The sequence below is a fragment of the Protopterus annectens genome, chromosome 4.part0, assembly GCF_019279795.1.
Source record: "Protopterus annectens isolate FY-2018-M chromosome 4.part0, PAN1.0, whole genome shotgun sequence".
NCBI classification, from domain to species: domain Eukaryota; kingdom Metazoa; phylum Chordata; order Ceratodontiformes; family Protopteridae; genus Protopterus; species Protopterus annectens.
In genome coordinates, this window is record NC_056733.1 from 564,880,541 (window position 1) to 564,900,452 (window position 19,912).

The following is a 19,912-nucleotide window of genomic DNA, read 5'->3' on the forward strand; positions in this document are numbered from 1 at the left end:
TATTCATCAAGGATACCTACACCTCCAGGTTAGTGGCGCAGTATGATTACTCTGAGATCATCCATGTGCCACTAACATTGGGCAAATCTGCAATGCAAATTGTGGCCTGCTACAGATCACCCTCCATGACCCAGGGCCACCATTCTGCCTTTCTGGAGACACTGGAAAACCATGAAGGTACTACCGAACACCCCGATATTGAGCAGGTTCAATTACCCTACTGTTAACTGGGAAAACTACTCAAGTACAAACTCCCAGGTCCAGCTCTTCCTGGAATTTATCAACTCAAATGCCCTGGATCAGCTGGTAAACTCCCCTACCAGAGGTGAAAACATATTGGACCTGGTCATCACCAACATGGGCGACAGGTGTTCTGCACCGGAGGTCAACCCGTCACTGGTTAGATCAGACCATAAACTAATCACTCTGGATGTCCACACCACACCACCACCCCCAACCAAGGAAACCACAGCGAAAAAAACTTTTCTATAGTAAACTTCACCTTACTTAGGATAGAGGTGGTAAGTTTCACAGCCCCCACGATAAGGATAACAGTGTCCAAGTTGCAGGAACCTTTACAAATGCACTCTATGAGCACCTACAAGGATGCATGGATTGTGCCATCCCTAGCAAAACCAAGACTCACTCCCCTAAGAGAAGGAAACCAGTCTGGTGGACCCCTGCTATAAACAGGCTGTACAACAGAAGGAGGAAACTAGTTCAGAAAAAAAGCAAATCCCAAGAAGGAAAGACGTCCCTGATCAGTATCAGTAAGAAACTAAGGTCCCTCATAAAATCATCCAAGACTAACTTCAAAAGAAAAATAGCCATGGATTCTAAAGATAACCACAAAGCCTTCTTTAGCTATGTCAGGAATCTAAGTGGCAACTCGCAGAAATGCTCTGAGCTAGTGCAAAATAGCACAAAATATACTGAACCTACTGATATTGCCAACATCCTGGCAGATGGATTCAGTGCAAACTTCACCCCCAAATGGGCCCACAACAATACCAGAAAAGTGTAGTATCCCGGAAATCACAGACTCACAGGTGAAAACAGCCCTTTCAAAAGCCAAAAGCACAGCATTAATGGGGTCAGATGATGTTTCAGGCTGCGTCTTGCATGAACTACAGAACGAACTAACCCCCCACCTAAACACAGTGTTCAACCTCAGCCTATCCACAGGCTACGTGCCCATAGAATGGCACACAGCAACGGTTATTCTGCTCCATAAAGGAGGGGCTTCAACTGACCCTGGTAAGTATCACCCCATAAGCCTGACTAGCCTGGTCTGTAAGGCTATGGAGCGCATCATCATGGAACTCATTAACAAAGACATTGGGAACCTCCAAACACTTGACCCTACCCAGTTCTGCTTTGTTAAGGACAGATTATGCGTACTAAACCTGGTTGACTTCTTCGAGACAGTCACCAAGGCCATAGATGAGGGGAAGGTGGATCACACAGCCTACCTTGACCTTGCCAAGGATTTTGACACCATTCCCCACTCAGGAATTATAGAAAAACTCACCAGCTACGTCACAAGGTGGGCAGCCAAGAACTCACACGGTAAGAATAGCAGGCTCCAGGTCCGACTCTAAACCAGTCACAAGTGGTGTCCCACAAGGCTCGGTCCTGGGACCCCTACTGTTCGGCATATACTTCTCAGAAGTACAGGCAAACATAGGAAGATTATGGCTAACCAAGTTCGCCGATGACTGCAAACTGGGAGTCATAATTGACTCTCCGGCTGACACTGACATTCTCCAAAAGGGCCTTACTGAGACAGACACCTGGTGTCAAAGTCATGGTCTCAAGCTAAATGCCAAAAATGCATAGTCATCCTATTTGGGAAAAACAAAACACCCATGAATTACCACATAGGTGGCAGCCCCCTTAAGACAGAAGAGGTAAAAGAGATCTGGTGACCCAGGTAGATAGTAATCTCTCCTTTGACAATCATATTGCCAAAGTAGTTAGGAAATCCTTCTATGTAGCCCATCTAATTACTAAAGGATTCGTATCTAGAAATAGAGGTTATAGTGCCCCTCTACTCGTCATTCATCAGACCCATCATAGAGTACAATGCCTCATTTGGGATGTACCTCACAAGACACTTCCAACAGCTGGAAAGACCACAAACGTACCTCACCAAGAGGATTACTGGCCTCAAACATATGTCCTATGCAGCCCAACTGGAAAAACTCTGGCTGTACTCAGTGGCATATCGCTTACTCAGAGGTGATCTCTGCCTGACTTAAAAAGCCATGTCTAACTCAGAATTGATGGACATGCTCCACCTAATGAAATCCAAGTCACTGCGAGCCACTCACTCTAGTGAGCTAAACCTCACCACAGCAATAAATAGAACATGCTGGAGGGATAGATTCCTGTCACAGGGACTCCCCATGCTTTGGAACAAAATTCCTAACTACATTAGGCAGAGAAACCTTGATGAGTGGATGGGTAGCAGAAAATACACCCCCTGGGATCACTTCATTGTCTCTTCTTGACAGAGGCTCAGTTAATCAATGGGGCGGCAAAAGCTGACGCACTCTGGCTAGGCTTATAAACGCCCTCGGGCAGATAGCCTAGTACCTACCTCTGAACCTATAAAGTTCTGCAGCTGTTCAACAAAACAGCAATGCAACCGTCAGACATAGGTTCATAGGTAGGTACTGGGCTATCTGCCTGAAGGCATTTATAAGCCTAACTAGAATGCGTTGGCCTTCGCCACCCCCTTAGATTAGTTCCCTGTGCCTCTGTCCAGCAGAGCCACTGAAGTGATCCCCAGGGTAAACTGTTTCCCATCCACTCGTCAAGGTTTCTTTTGAAGAGTGTTAGCGAGGAGCTCTGCCTAATGTAGATTGGAATCTAGGCGGTATGTAACCGAGTACAGCTGGAGTTTCTTCAGTCGAGCTACATAGGGCATCTGTTTGAGGCCAGTGATCCTCTTAGTATGGTACTTCTGTGGTCTTTCCAGTTGTTGCAGGTGTCTTGTAAGGTACATCCCAAACGGGGAGTTGTACTGTGATGGGTCTGATGAGTAGAGGGGCACAATGACCTCTTTTGATCTGGATGCGAACCCGTTTGTGATTAGGTGGGTCACGCAGAAGGATTTTCTAACCACTTTGGCAATGTGATTATTAAAGGTGAGATTACCATCTACTTGGGTCCCCAGATCCCTTATTATATCTTCCATATTTAGGGGACTACCACCTATGTGGTAGTTTGTGGGTACTTTGTTTTACCAAAGGAGATGACTATGCACATTTTGGCATTTGACTTGAGGCCATGATTTTGACACCAGGTATCCATCTCAGTGAGACCCTTTTGGAGGATGTCTGTGTCCGCTGGAGAGTCAATTATAGCCCCTACTCTGCAGTCGTCTGCGAACTTGGTCAGCCATAGTCCTCTTGTGCTTGCCTGTACCTCTGAGAAGTATATGCTGAACAGGAGAGGTCCTAGGACTGAGCCCTGGGGAACGCCACTTGTAACCGGTTTAGAGTCGGACCTAGCTCCCACAACTCTCTCACCATGACTTCCAATAACCGACAGGAAGATGCAAGACAACTGCATACAGACCTGGTTAAAATAAACAAAACACTGGTAGAGTATATCAACACAAAAAAGTATATCAACACAAACAACAAAAGGCTGGATAAGTGAAAGGAGCTTTAAACAGATATTCGGATGAGATGACAAAGCTGCAAAAATCAGAGGTTGAAATGAAGTAAAGGCTGGCTGACTATGAGAATGCGCAGGAAGAGATGTTTCAAAAATATTAGGATTAGAGGACAGAGTACATAGGGAAAACCTGAGATTTTCAGCTATACCAGAGAAGCTGGGAGGAACAGACTGCATGATTTTATTGAAGTACAAATAAACAACTGGACTGGTATTCCACAGCAGGAGTTGTTAGTTGAAAGGGCACTTTGTGTGTATGCGCCAAACCTAGCTATAAGAAAACGCATTTATATCATGTTATCGAAAGATGAAAATAGCGAACGCTATTTCATCAGCCCCAAAACATCTAAACATGAAAATATCGAACATTCAGAACAGCGAATTTTTTCCCATGGAAAAAAATTCACTGCTCCGAAACGCGCACACACAACACAAGCACATCAAACAAACAGCAACCACACACACTTAAATTCCTACATCTAACGCTACACTAAACTAAACATACACTACTATCTACACACTTACCTTAACCCAAACCCTAACCCTAAGGTCCGTCACCATCGCACATTCACCTAACCCGCACCCTAACCCTAACTCACTTAAACCGTCCCTAACCCTAAAGTCTGTCACTATCGCACACGCACCTAACCCGCACCCTAACCCTAACTCACTTAACCTGCCCCTAACCCTAACGTACAAACAATCACACAATTACCTGAACCCAACCCGTAACTTTCCACCACAGCGCTAAGAAAAGCAAAGCCACAGAAACGGCCAACCAAATTCTTTCCCGAGGAAAGAATTTGCTGCTTTGCAGCTTCGCTCTTCTTAGAGTTTGCTGAATAGTGTTCGATATCAGAACATTCGAAGTTTTAATACTTCGATGTTCTGATATAGACCCAAGAAAACAACCTAGACCTTTAGTAGCATAAATGCAATTCTGCCAGCAGAAGGGGTTGATTCTGGCAAAACTGTGGAAGGTGGACAAAATACTAAAAGTAGGAGACAGCAGAGTGTTTGTGGAGAATGCTTACTCATTGTACACTTGGTAAAAGAGAATTAATTCCACTATTCAGAGAATGTGAAGACCCAGGTGTGAGATTCAAAGTACTGTAGCCAGCTTGTCTACAAGGTGTTCTTCCTTGGAGGGACAAAATCATTTTTTGATAAAATGCATGCTAAGGGAGAAATACAAAAGTTTGTCCAACAAAAAGTGAGCCGTGAAACAGAAGGAGATTCTGCTTCTTGTTCCTTTGGTAATAAAGACCGGAGAGAGACTGTACCTTTCCAGTATTTCAAAATCAGTTGTTGGAGAGAAGGAATGGTGCACAAGAGTTGACTAAAAGAATCAAGAGTACATTGGAAATGAAGCAGAGACAGGATCTGGAATAAAACCAGTAACGTAATACGGAATTACAATGTAGTAATTATATTTATGAAATGTGACAGAACAAGAGAATCTGGAAATATTGGACATCTTCAAAATTTGTTGGATTTGTGGGGGACTCTTAGTTTATGCCCTACTTCATATTGTTAACGTTTTGAAAAATGCTTTGGGGAGGGGAAGAGAGAGGAGAAAGTTAACTGTAAGGAAAGAAAACACTTTCTTTTCTTCATAGGACTGTATGTGTAGTGCATGATTTTCTTTGCATGCTATTTTTAAGTGTAATGGGGATTGTAAACAGGTGGTGGTTTTGATTTTTCTCCCCTCTCCATTCTTTCTTGTACAGTTTTGAGAAATATAGGCCATGCAATAATAAAAAAGCTTGGTTAAAAAGGCATGACAAAGTTAAAATTAATGTGAGTTGTTTTCATTCTTGTGTGGGAAGATGATGGATTAAGAACCTTGGATTGATTAGCTTTAAGAGAGAGCAGGTAAATGAAAAAGAATAATGAATATTATAAAGGTTTTATTTTCAAGCAAATGCATGTCTGCATACTAAGTAGCAAGTGTGCAGCTGGTCTTCGTGTCTATCTGAGGGGAAAAAAAGAAAAGAGAAATATCTAGGACATCATCTCTGAAAACAATCAGGGGTTTTCCCAGCTGTGAGAGCCTTAAAGATGATAAAAACATTTTTTTTTTAATTAGACTTGAAGTAAAGTTTTTCTGCCTTTTTTTTTAAATGCAATGGGATACTAATATAAACAGGAGCTTTTGTGTTTTTTCTTTTTCTCCCTTCTGTCTTTTTTTGTTAAGTTTTAAGAAATGTAGGCACTGCAATGAAAAAGAGAAAAGAGAAGGGGAGAGGAAGGGTCTTGTTAAGAGAATACGACAAAAGAAAAAATAGTGTTTTTTTTTTCCATGCTTGCATAGGGAAGTGACTGTGTTAAAACCCTAGGCATTATCCAGTAACAAGTTTGTTAAAAAGCATGTAAATGAAAAAGGCTATTGAATATATAAGGCTTTTTTGGGGAGAGCTATAAAGATAGTCTAAATCATATAGCAATTACTAATAACACGGACTGTACCATGCGTCTTAGCATGACTAACCTTTCTGTTTTGTTAACTCTATCCTGTCTGTGTGGCTGTCAACTTAGAGCTTTTGTTGTTAGTAGGAAGCAAAATCTTCAATGTTTGAAGATGTACATAGTTTTGTGTGTTATTAATAGGTTTAGGGGGGTTGCGGGTTTGTTCTGTTTGAGGACTTTCAAAAAAAAAAGTTGTGTAAGATGTGGCATAGGCACAAATGACTATGACAAGAAACAACTGTATGAAAGACCAACCTGCCAAACTGTATATGCATGTAACATAAAAGTTGGAACAAGACATTTAACAAAAAAGCAGTTATACATAAAAGGTGGTAGTAACTAAATAAGAAAATGCTGTTTTGTGTAATGTCCTTCAATCTGAATGGTGTTACAGATCAGTATAAAAATGAAAGAGTAATGAACCATATTAAAAAATGTAAAGTGCAAATAGCTATGCTACAGGAGACACACCTGGAAAGAAGTGAACATGTGAATTTGATAAAGGTTTTCAGGATGGTTATTCAGTGGAATATCTGGGGCAAAGGAAAATAGTATGTATATTAACTGCAGGAGGAGCTCCAATAGTGATAGAAGAGGGGGGAAAAAAAGATAACAGAAGATGCATAGTACTAAGGGGCTCCTGGCTAGGGAGGAGGATTACACTGGCATGCATTTACATCCCACCTAAAACTGCTATAACGGAGCTTAAGAAAATTCTGGGAGAAATAATCAGCTTTCAGCAAGGACTATTACTTATAGGTGGAAACTAGAATTTGGTCTGCAACAGTGAAGATGTGTCTGGTGGACCTAGAAGGGAAAATATAACAAAGGAGGGTATAGTTTTGAAGAAATTCATGAAAATGTTTGGCATGGAAGATGTGAATTCAGTACTAGGAGTTTGGAGTGAATTTACATATTCACTGAGATACAAAAACTGGCTAGGCTAGATAGATTTTATATCTCATAGATACATGTGCATTTAATTGACGGTCTTGAAATGCACCCAATAACTATTTCAGATCATGCACCAGTAATAACTAAAATAACACAAGGTAATGAAATAAAAATGAGACACTGGTGCTTTCCCACCTGTTGATTGAAAAGAGAGGAATTTAAGGAATGGGTTTTGGAATTAATTCAGGGGCTAGTGGAGAAGATATAATTTTCTTCTGAAAACATAGCTAAGGAGTGGGATAAAATTAAAGTGGAGTTTAAAACTAGGGTGTAAATAAAAGAAAGGGAGATATGGGTAAGAATTAACAAGAATTATTTAGAGGGATTGACAAATGTATTGCAAAATAGGGGGAATCTCTCAGATCAAGAAAAGGAGCAACTGCAGAATGCTAAACAGAAAATAATGGATTACCTCGATAATCTGCACCACTTTAGAAAGATTGCTGTTGAGCAACTGTTCTTTTGTTAATAATTCTAGAGCATGAAACTTTTAGCACAACAACTCAGGCAACAGAAAGTGGAAAGGGCTGTCACCAATCTTAAGGAGCCTATAACAAGGAAGGTAATGAGAGATCCTGTAGAAGTAATAGAAATATTTCTGAAATTTTATGAAAGTCTGTATAAAGCGGAGAGATATGGAAATCACGGAAAAGGTACGAATGGAAATGTTTATGGAAGAATTAAATATGCCAAAGTTAAAGATAGATGAGGCTCCGTTATAAACAGTTAAGATAGGAAGATATGAAATAAAAATGGCTACCAATCTACAGGAAAGTACCCAGGAATAGATGGTTTTCCTGAAGAAGTTTGGAAGTTAGGAGGGAAAACTGATAAAAATCTGGAAGGTTTTGTTTAACAGTATTTTAAGAGAAAGAGAAGTACCAGCATCCTGGAAGAAGGGGGTAGTAATTGTAATACCTAAAGAGGGTAATGAGCTTCATACATGCCCATTTCAATACTAAACCATGATTATAAAGTATTTGTCTATAATGGCTAAAAGAATGGCAAACATGATACCAAGATTGATAGATACAGATCAGTGTGGTTTTGTGGAGGGGAGGCAAACATTTGACAGTATTAACAGAACATGGATGATCCAGAGGGAAGCAGAAGGTAAGAAAATACCACTTTTATTGGTGGGTCTTGATGCAGAGAAAGCCTTTGACAGAGGAGACTAGAACTTTGTGAGCAGGGCAACGGAAGCATTTGCTTTCCCTGATGCAATTATAAGGTTGATTTGAAGTATATTTGAGGGATCAAAAATTAAAATTAAAGTGGGTGGGTTCCTCTCTGATAACTTCTGCTTGAGTAGAGGAACCAGGCAGGGTTGTCTGCTTTCCCCTTCTTTGTTTGCATTATATTTAGAGCCATTGGCAAAGAAAATAAGGGACTTGGAAATTCAAGGATATAATTGGGATGGTAGTCAGGAAAAGCTGACTTTATTTGCAGATATTATTTTGTAAATGATAAAACCAGAAAGGGACATTGCAGTGTTGTAGAACATTTTAAGACCATTTTAAATCTTCTTGAGATACAAAATTAATGGGGCAAAAACAAAGGCAATAGCACTAAATTATGTACCCACACATAAATTAGTCCAGCAATATCCGTATTTATGGGAGCATGATAAAACGAAGTATTTAGGAGTATGGTTCATAGGTAGGTACTAGGCTATTGGCCCTAGGGCCTATATAAGCCTAGCCAAACAGTACCCTGGCTTTTGCCACCCAAGAAAATTATTTTCCTATGCCCTGTCAAGCAGCACCACAGAAGTGATCCCTGGTGTGAATTTCCTATCTCCCATCCAATCATCAAGATTTTTCTTGGAGTAATAAACAGCCATGCAGGTCTCGAACCCAGGACCCTATACATCATAGTCACAGTAGTTATCCACCAAGCCATCACAGAAATGACTCTGTTGTGGTAGCTAAGGATATGTGGGAAGAGACTAAACAGAAGATGATAAACTTCCAGTTTCTCAATTTTTGTATATGGATACTAAGATACAAGCCATTAAAATGTTTTTAGTCCCTTTAGTCTTATACATAGGTCAGCCATATTTTTATCAACAAGAGGAGGTGTGGATAGCAAATAAAAAAAAACAGTTGAAGGGTTTTATCTGGGAAGGGAAGACAGCAAGGTTCAATTGGGATAAGAGGATTCTTCCAATAGAACAAGGCAGACTAGGATTACCCAATTTGAGGGGGTATTTTGGAGCAACACAGTTAAGGATCTTAAACATAGCATAAGCAGAAAACTATAATACAAAGTGGAAAGGAATGATGCTGATACATAAAGAAGCTCAAGAAATATGGAGAGATTGGGATTTTGGATGCAGACTCTTAAGAACAGCAACAATCATACAAAGTATTATATTCATAAAATGGCAGGGAGTATTCTTAGAACAAACCAGCACAAGAATGGAGAAAAGAGATTTTGCCGATAGGGATGACTGTGGTTAGGGATACAGATAATAGGCAAGAGGAGGCTGGAATTTATTGGAGAAAACTGGCAAAGGAACCCAAGGTATTGGGAGTAAATAACTAGAAAGGGAAAGGCAATAAAATGGGAAGAGGCCAAAAATGTATTTGGACTGCAGGTTAGAGATTGCCTTCCCTATCAAGGATTGATATCAGAATATAGGTGAAGAGAAAGAAATAGGGGGCTCCTGAATGAAAGTCCAGCACTGGTAGAGTTTTTAATAGAATCTAGAACAGAAGCTGCCATTAAAAAAGGAATAATTAGTAAAGCATATAAAACATTGCATTATAAATATAAGAATCAATTAGAGGAGCTTAGAAAGGATTGGGAAGAGAGATTGGATAAGCAATTCCCAAAGATACAATGGAGGGATATATGTATATCTCCCAAATATGCAACAAAGTCTAGAAGATTTAGGATCTTTGCCTGGAAGTGTCTGTGTGGGTATTTTTATACCCCAAGTAGACTCCAAAAAAATTTTCCTCAGGTGGATAGCTAATATTGGAGGTATGATGGGCAAGAAAGAGGTGGCTGGGAACATATTTATGGAGTGTAACAGGATGGCAAACATTAGGAATTCCCTGCAGACTGCACTGTCGGAGATGCTGGGCGAGCAGATTGGATTGACTGAGGTGGTGATTTTTTTTCTGAGCTATGATACAGAATCGGAATTTCATATACATAGTCTTGCTGAGTCTAATTATGGTGGCTGCCAAAAAAGCAATTACTAGAAAATGGAAATCATAGTCTAGACCAACTTTACTAGAAGTAGTGAATATGGTAGCAGAGATAAAACAACTGGAATTGGGATCTTACATAAGAAAAATGGGAATTATGGGAATATATGTAGGGAAGGAACAAGCTTTAGGAAGTAGGATTTGAATGAGCTATATAATGCTTAATTGATAGTGACTTGATAGATTATAAGTTATGTATAATGTTTGCAACTACAGTTGTCTCAATGGTGTCTGTGATGTATAATGTTTGCAACTAAAGTGGTGTAATTTTGTTTGTTTTCCATTTATATAAATGTAAGATTGCCTGTGTCATATGTGAAAATTTAATAAAGATGGATGTTCGAAAAAAAGAAGAGCTATTTCAAAAATTAAAGAGTTAGAAGACCTTGCATGCAGAGAAGTCTTGATATTTTCTGTTCTGCAGAGAAACTGAAAGGACTAGACTGCATTAATTGTATAAAGGTACAGGTAAGCAACTGGACTGGTGTTCCACAACAGGATTTGTTAATTGTTGGGGCATAATTGTGTGTGTGCGCTCCAAACCTGGCCATGTGAAAGCAGCCAAGGCCTATATTGGTAAAGGTGCAGTCATACTAACAGAAAGAGTTCATCCTTACAAAACTATGCCAGAAAGGAAAAGTATTTTAAACATTGGAGACAGTGTCTTTCTGGAAAATTATTCATTCCTTCCTTTTTCCAAAGATCCCTCTTCAATTCTTTTATCTGTCTTATAATATTCAGTACTTCAAATGCAGTTGGTTTAGGCTTTTATTTCTGTTATCTATTAATTGCTTTTTGGCAGCCAACAAAATTAAACCTAAGGCCTTACTGTGTCTAGACAATTCCAATCCTGTGTCCCAGCTCAAAAGAATCCTTTCCTTCATTACAGCCATTGCTCACTCAATATTTCTGACAGAGTACTCTATAGCAATTTTTTAAAAATGTGCCAACTTATGACACACCCAAAACATGAGTTACCTCTTTCTTCCCCATCACATTTCCAACATTTGATATTTACCCAAGGAAATCCAACCAGCGGATTTGAGGGACATGTGAGAAGGAGGGAGGATGGTATAGTGGTTAAGTTGTTTACCTTACAGACACAAGGTACAGGGTATGATCCTCGCATAGAGCAATTAACTAGGCTTAAAATGGCCCACAAGGGCAGTTAGCTTAGTACTAATCTAATGAACCGATTCAAACTGGTGTATCTGGCTGTCTTCAGAATATTTATCTGGAGGATCAAAGGTATTTTTGATGCGGAAGAGGCTAAGGAGGAAGTAAAAAAAATCATCCATGAAAGAGTGAGCCAGCAAGTAGAAGGATCTCTGTTTCTCATTTTTCTGACAACAAAGCCCATAGAGAGACTTTGCCGATGCAACCTTTTACATTGTTTCAAAGGAAAATGTTTCAAACATGGAAAAGCACAGGAGCAGACTAGAAGAATTAGGAGTTCCTTGGACTTGAACCAGAGACTAATGTTGGGAGATGGAGATAATAAGAACGATCAGTAATGCTAAAATTAGTTAACACATGGTAGGCTATAAAGCATCAGTTACACTTGCTACAGGAAAAGACATGTGAAATATGGTTTTGAGAAAATGTTATTCAGAAAGACTGGAATTTTCTTGAGCTGTAAAGCATATATTGCACTTTTATGTCATTAATGTTTAGAAGGGCACTGAAGTGAATGAAGCAGTAACTGTAAATAAAACAGCTTTTGTTTTTAGTATTCATATAAATAACTCAGTGTGCAGTCAGAGGTATTTTAAATATGAGGTGGTAGAGTCTTATCAGTGACTGTTGTAGATGTTAAAGCGATTTGTTTAGTTACAAGATAAATAGGCTTTATAGGTTCATAGATTTATAGGCAAGTACTAGACTAGCTGCCGTAGTGGGCCATTTTAAACAAAGCCAATTTCCTTTCAAAGGTGAGAATCAAACCGTGTATCTTGTGACTGTGAGTTCAACACCTTAAGCACTGCACCAGTCCCCAATCCTAAATAATAGGTTCATAGTATAGCACTAGGCTAACTGCCCTTGAGGGCCATTCTAAACCTAGCCAATTACCCCATATAAAAATCAAACATTGTACCTTGTGTCTGTGAGGTAAACAGTATAACCATTATGCCAACCTCCCACTTTATACTGTAAGAAGATAAAGACTGGTCAGAAGCTAGTTAAAGTTATTATTATGTTCTGATCTGGCATGGGATATAAAAGTGTATTGATATATGTAAAATCAAGATAGAGATTTCCTATTTTTGCAAGAGTGGATGTCTAGATTAACGTCCTTAGTTTAAGTTGTAGAAAAGTTATTTTTTTTTCCCTAAAGAAAATAGACTTGAAAGGCAAAACAAAATTATGAAAAGCATGGGAGATACTAGGTTTCTTGCATCTGCAAAGTTATTAGCTTGTTTTTTTTCCATTAGAAGATGTTCAGTAGTAGACAAGAAGTCTTGGTCAAGGGAAGTCATAACGTTGTGTTCTGAGTAAAATTTACAAATATTTCTTGCATCTGTTATTTTATTAAAAAGGTAGCCAGTGAACTTTTTCTTGGGGCTAAAGTTAATATTACATAAAGTATGTAAGCTGTTTTTGATATGTGGGAAGGGAGTAACAGGTAACAAAAGTACAGATAGCAATACGTGTAATTGAGAATGCAGGCTGTAACAGCGATTTAACATGGTTAACCTTAATTTCAGAGAAGGTAGTGCACATGTGTGCAGTCAACTGCTTCCATGTGGAGGAATAAACGTCATTTGTTGAAAATGTACATAATTTTATTTGTTCGAGGATAAAAGGAAATACGGGGTTCAGAAAATTTATTTAACTTTGATGGTTTTTACTGAAGCAGAAAGTCATGAAAGAAATGTAATATAGGTTCACATGGAGATGAGACGAAGCAACTGCTTAAAAGATCAGTCTGCCAAACATTAGTTTGTGCAAGTATGCCAGAATTTGGAAAGACACGTTCAGAAGAATTGTCATGTATAACAGGTGGGAGTGAGAGTTTCCTTTTATAATGGCTACTCTGATAATGTTATAATAGAATACAAATGGCCTTACAGGTGTAGACAAAAAGTAGAGTATTGAATTACATTAAAACATGTTGGGTGTAAATAGTACTGTTGCAGGAGACAGATTTGGATATAAATAAGTGTGTGAATTTGACAAAGGATTCCAGGATGAACATTCGGCAGAATATCAGGAACAAAGGAAAAGGAGAGCAATAATGCTAATTGCTAAAGGGTCTCCAGTAGTGATAGAAGATGAACAAAAATTTAGTAGTGGTAGGTTTGTGGTAGTAATGAGCTATTGGAAAGGGAGGAGGATTATGCTGGCATATTCCACCAAAAAATACTATTAAGGAATTTAAAATGTTTGGGAGAAATAATCAGTAGTGTATATTATTTCTGTATGGGAGTAGGAACTTGATTTGCAATAGTGAGGATGTACGGCGGAATTAGAAGGGAAAGTAAAAAAGGGGTAGATTTCTGAAAAATATGAGCATATTTGGTGTAGAAGATGTAAATTAGGTAGTGTGGTAAATAGACATAATTTATGTATTATTCCCCAAGAACTGGGCTAGTCTAGATAGAATTTATATTTTCATGGGAAGATTTGTATTTAGTTAAACATACATCCAGTAACTATTTCAGATCATGCACTAATAAATACAAAGGTAAAGATGCAAGGGAATAAAATAAAAATGAGACATTGGCACTTTCCTAAAAAAAGAAGCATTTAAGGAATGAGCATTGGACATTTTTTCTAGTTTATTAGGGAAGATAAACATTTCTTCAGAAGGGATAGCTAGTGAGTGGGATTAAATAAAAGTATAATTTAAAAGTAGGGTTGAAATAAAAGGGATAGAGATATTGGAAAGAAGTGTTAGGAATTATTTAGAGGGACTGACAAAGGTGAAAGAATTGCAGACTAAGAAGCATCAGACATAACAAGAGGAGCAACTGCAGAGTGCTAAAGGGAAAATAAGGGAGTATTTGGGTAATATACGCGAGTTCAGAAAGGTTCCTGTTAAGCTACTATTTTTTAATAGCAACTACATAGCACAAAAACTTTTAGCGCAATGTGTTTGGCAACTGAAAGTAGAAAGGGTTATTGCTAAACACAGGGAACCTGTGACAAGAAAACTAACCAGAAATCTTGTAGAGATTTTTTAGAGATGTTTTAGAAATATTGTGTTTTTTTTATAAAGCAGATGAATGTGGAAACCAAGACTAGGCATGCCAGTTACTGTTTTCAGATCTACTCTTTTTCATTCTAAGCAGTGTGCATGCAATATTCTGTTCTCATATTATAGTTTTTTGGGGGGTTTTTTTTGTCACAGCCAGTCTGGAAAAATATAAAAAATGATTAGATTTTGGGGATCATACCAGAACTCTCCAGAATGTTATGTTTCTTTGTTAGAAACAATAATGTCCTAGCTTTTACATATGACTTGGTTGTTTATACAAGATGGTGATAATGAGAACATGATGCTAAAGCATGTGGCTGTACTTTATGAAACAAAATTTGATAAAGTCAGTTTTTAAGCGTGTCCAGACTGCATAAGAAGATGAAGCTATTCAGAATGGTATGCCTCTGCTTCAGTGACAGGTAATATACCAGTGAGAAAACCAAGCATCTTAATAGTGTGCATCTAGAGATGCCCTAGCACTGAATATGAAACTTGCATTCACAGTTGAAAATGTAGTACTAATGCACTAAAAATTTCAATAGCCATGCTTGTGATAACAAAAAATATAGGTAGAAATCTGTGTGTTTTTACTAGCCCACAAAGGTTTGGTATCTCTTAAAGGTTAATGATAAATTATCTAGTTTTATGGATGAGAAACATAATAACTCAGGTAAAATACTAAAGAAGAATGAGCATAAAGATTGGTATATAACTTGGCAATTTTTATTTGTGGGATTGTACGTGTTGTAAACATATAGAGAAAACCAATTTCTGATGCATCTCTTCAGTGGCAAGAAATACACTTTCTCTGTGTATTTTGACCTGCAGCACACAGGAAATTGAGTATTTGGCAGCTTGTGAAGGGTGTTGTGCATATCATATGGAGAAAATAAGATTTCAAGATTGAATATCCAAGCATAATTATGCCAGTTCTGAGAAGAATGATAATTCTTCGTGGAGGCATTTTTTTTGGTCTGTATAGGTTTTGTATGTTTTAAATTTCAAGTGTTGAAAGCGTCATATAATAATTTAAGAGGGGTGATTTTAATGTTTTACTTGAGCTAATTGCACTCATTTTTAAGTTTTACAAAGTGCGTACCAACTCCTGGAGCTTACTGGGAGAATTTCTGCTAAGCCTTTATTAACATTGAGAGTAGTTAAGCACTAATGAACAGCAGGCTAGCTTATAATAATATTTGTCAAGAGTTCATAGGAGATTTTACAGATGTACCAAATTGCTTACCTGTTAAAGTTTTAAATAAGTGGGTCAGTTTTATCATATGGTCTGTTGTGTTCATTATTTTATTGTACCTAGCTGCTGAGAAAAAATGTATATAGAGAGTAGAGGCAATAAAAATAAAATTCTGAAAAAAAAAACAGAATGGTTTGTATATAATCAGTTCTATAACCATTACACTGATATACTAGTTTCTACAAGTATGATCTTCTTACATCCATGTCTAACATAAAGCGCATTATTGTGTGCTTGAAATACAAATGAAAAGTAAGATTGCAGGATTAGAGAATAATATATAGGGAGAAGGTTAAAAAGAGAAAAATATAAGGCAATTCTGGTGAGGGCCTGGGTGATATGTGGGCTGCTAGTTTCCTAAAAACAATATTTTCTCCTTTCTTATATGAAGTAAAAAATGTCCATAGTCAAAGTAGCTGTAATCTGCTAACAGAATCTGTGTTTCTGTGATTTTTGGTAAGTAATTTTGTCATTATGCAACAGTTTCTTGGGTTGGAGGCTACACAGAAATGTATGTGGCATACCTACAGTATAGCATTTTATTATTTTGTTTTGTTTGAGTTTGTTTTTGTTTTACATTTACACTGTTCTTTTGTTTGCCTGTTGTTTCTTCCCTGTGTAGATTGGGAGGAGTACATTTGTGACTTCCTCTTCATCTTTGCCTTCCTTCCCTTCCACGCTTTCCTGGTCACGGGATGAGAATACTACGCGAAGGGTTAAGTACCTTCTCTGTTGCTGTGTTCTCTGGATGAAGTCACCATCTCCAGGGAGCCACAGCATTATCTATTTTAATATTTCCTTCTCATCTCTTAATCCTGCATTCCTGCATGACTTTTTCATCAGATTGCTTCACCATGGTTCCATTTACCACCATAATGCCACATTACATAGTCAGTGTTCCATTTACTTTCATCCTATCACATCATATTACCATGGCTGCATTCACAATATCATGCGCATTGCTTCTTATTGTTTTCATGTTTTTCTGTTTTAACAGCAGATTGTTTGTAGTGGTTATAACATTTTATATAACTGTACGTATTGTTTTCACTTCATTCATCTTGTATGTATAAACCTTTATTAAAATGTATTAGCGTGAAATAGATTGGCTGTTGGCTGGCTTTAGAGCATGTATTTGCAGCATTTCTAGCAGTAGTATATTGAAATTTCTTAAATCTTGCACACGTTCAGTACTCGTGTATGTACTCCTATTTTAACAATCTGTGTACATCAACAAGAAAGTTGTGATCTTGCTGCAACAGATATGTGATGAAGCAATTAGGAATACATTTATGAAATTTTGTATTTCTTTTTCTTAATTCTAACAGGATTGTTGCTGTTACTTTTTATTTTTAAAAATGTGTTTTATTTTCTGCCATTCTTACTTAGAAGTAAACAAAGCCTACAGAAAGATAGTTATTCAGAAAACAAGCTGAGTACAACTAGAATGGCAGATGTGGGTATTAACAATTTTAATATTTTCACTCAACAGGAATATTCCAACCTGTAGTGATCTTATTTCTCGATTGAGAGAAAACTGAAGGGCTGCTTTACATAAGTGTCGTAAATGTGTTGTGTCTTAACAACAGAACCAGCAGCTGCAAGTCATAGTTAATCCTACACTATTAACCAGCAGCTTCAAAAAAAGCATAGCTACTAACCTTTCATATTTGCTGAGATTGCTTACACTTCACCAAAGATATCACTGGCTTTACTTTATGAAAAGACGTGTTCAGGAAACAGCGTTACCTCCTTGGAGCTCTTAACATAACAGAAGCTGAAAAAGCACTAACGTGTTCTCTCTGTGCACATGACACATATATTAAATTGCAGATCTTTTTTATCTGCTAAAGTATGAATGGTAGAAACAGAAGGTGTAGGCAGTTACATGTATTTTTCCTTAACTAGCACATTGTTTACAGCAGAATTTATCCACCCACAACCCCCTTTCACTCATATTTGCACATGGAGTAGGGGTGTCTGCAACTGTAGTGGATCCATTCTGTTGGTGCATGACAACTCTGCTTATAAGTGGGGAATTTTGTGACAGTATAAACTGATAATTGTGCTGTTAAATTATTATTTTGATACAGGAAGTGGTGATGCCAGTGGAAATATACATTGGTCAGTGAAGTGTACAGTCACATGGGTAGTTGCTGCACATTGAATGCTATATAAATCTTATGCACATTCTTCACTAATTTTGTTCACTAACTATGAACGTGCAAATGGCAAGCATAAGTCGCAGCCCAATTCAGATCTCTGCTTTAGGTGCTGTAGTGAAAAGTACTTTCCTTCCCTTCCCTTATGCACAGAAGTTGTGGTAGGGGTAGGCATATATTTGCTTTACTTGGTAATCATAAGGATGTTTTAATGTATTTCTGTATGTGTGTATTGTACACTGTATTTATTTGGTGGTAGGGTTGGGTTAAAGGGTTCTGCATATTCCAGATGCATGTTGATCTGCATGCTTTCTGTAAAGGGAAATATTTTAATCAGTAAATATAGCATTGTCTACTGACATGCTTATTTACTTGCATTTAACATAAGCAGTCAAAACTAATACCTTGTTGAAAAATGAGGTATTTATTTTACTTTCATTAAGGCAGTGCTGACAGAAACTGCTGCGTAGTCTGCTTTAGTCTGTATTAAACTTGCTGCCCCTAGCTTACAGTGATTGAATCTTAACATTTTTATTTGGGATCATTGAATTTTGTTTTGATATGTATATTCAGTTTTTGGCTGTTGTTGAAAAGCTTGTATAATAAAGAAATGAAAAATACATTAAAAGGTTCAGTAATGATGCATACTGCTGGTACAGATAGAGAAGAATGGTAAACACTTTGAGATTGACGACCCTTACTTGCCAGCAGCTTTTTGTGCAAATTGGCATCAGGAACAGTTAAGTATTCCAGGATTTCTTACAGACACTGCAGCCCTGTTTAGTAAAGGTTAATGGTTTGCAACTAATACTCTGAAATTATGCCATTTGTAACTCTTCTATCCATGCAGATGTTTGGCTGCTTATATTGAGTATACATTGCATATTTTGAAGTTGCATATATTTATTTTTTTAATTTTTAATTTTTTTGAAATACCACAGTATTAAAGTTGTAAATATTAATCTGTAGTAATCATAATAGTCTATTCAGAAAACATATTAATTGGTGTTTACAAAAATGTAAAATATCATTAGAAAAAATTCTGAACATTTAATATAATGAAAGATTAATGAAATACATTTTCAAATATGCAAAGTTAGATTTTTTTTAGTGCAATGGATATTTTAATGATGAATGCTTCATATTTTAGAGTCATCATAATTTTATATTAAATTATGGCTCTATATCATGATTATTATACTTTTCATTATACACTGTGTCAGTGCTGGTGATTTTGCATTGGATCCATGGCATTATATATATTTTTTTTCTCTTTAAAACTCTGTATTTTGGAGAAGAGTTTTAGAAATGTGCATTGGATCCTGATGATTACTTTTGTAAACATAAAGGTAACATTTATTACTGAAATTGTTAGCCACTTGCACTATGACTGTAAATGGGATTTTTTTTAGAAATAACTTGTATTACTGCCATTTTTTTAGACGTCAAAAATTGACACCCAGAACAGCATGCCTGACAGTGATTATGACAACACTTCAAATGACTTTGATCTGGAAGATCTTGGGTATGCATAATTTAATTTTGGTAACATATTTGTGCTAATTAAACGTACTTTTGATTCTATTACACTGTATGATTGGCTTTGCAGAATTTACATTAATTTAGTATGCTTTTGTTTTGTAGTTAGCAAAATTATCTGCAATACTTAACCGTTTAATTTATTCTGACTAGTGGCTAAATTATCTGTTCTAGTGACCCTCTTCAGCCCTGGGTACAAGGCAGTTCTGTAACTCTGAAATCATGTGTAGGAGATGTATTGTACAAGAAATTGCACATATGCAGCTTATAGTAGTATATACATGTAGTTGTAAGTACTGCAGTTAGACTAAAGCCAATGCTATCCACTGTCTATCCTAAACTGTCAGTATAATGTATTGAACTTCCTTCCACTTAAATCTGCACTTGCTTGTTGACCACTACTGTTCATTGTACAGTGAAAAACTTGTTA

General features: G+C 37.4%; 1 protein-coding gene across 7 annotated transcripts in view; it reads left to right on the forward strand.

Annotated features, from left to right (window-relative positions):
- GIT2 (GIT ArfGAP 2) overlaps positions 1-19,912 on the forward strand; it is a 1,410,467-nt gene that overhangs the window by 1,082,113 nt on the left and 308,442 nt on the right. For 4 of the 7 annotated variants that reach the window (XM_044068490.1, XM_044068492.1, XM_044068493.1 and 1 more), the window contains 2 exons: positions 16,404-16,496; positions 19,386-19,468. In XM_044068490.1, coding sequence (XP_043924425.1) covers positions 16,404-16,496; positions 19,386-19,468 — 176 coding nt within the window. The remainder of the gene's footprint in view (positions 1-16,403; positions 16,497-19,385; positions 19,469-19,912) is intronic. The other 3 variants (XM_044068495.1, XM_044068496.1, XM_044068497.1) reach the window with 1 other exon arrangement.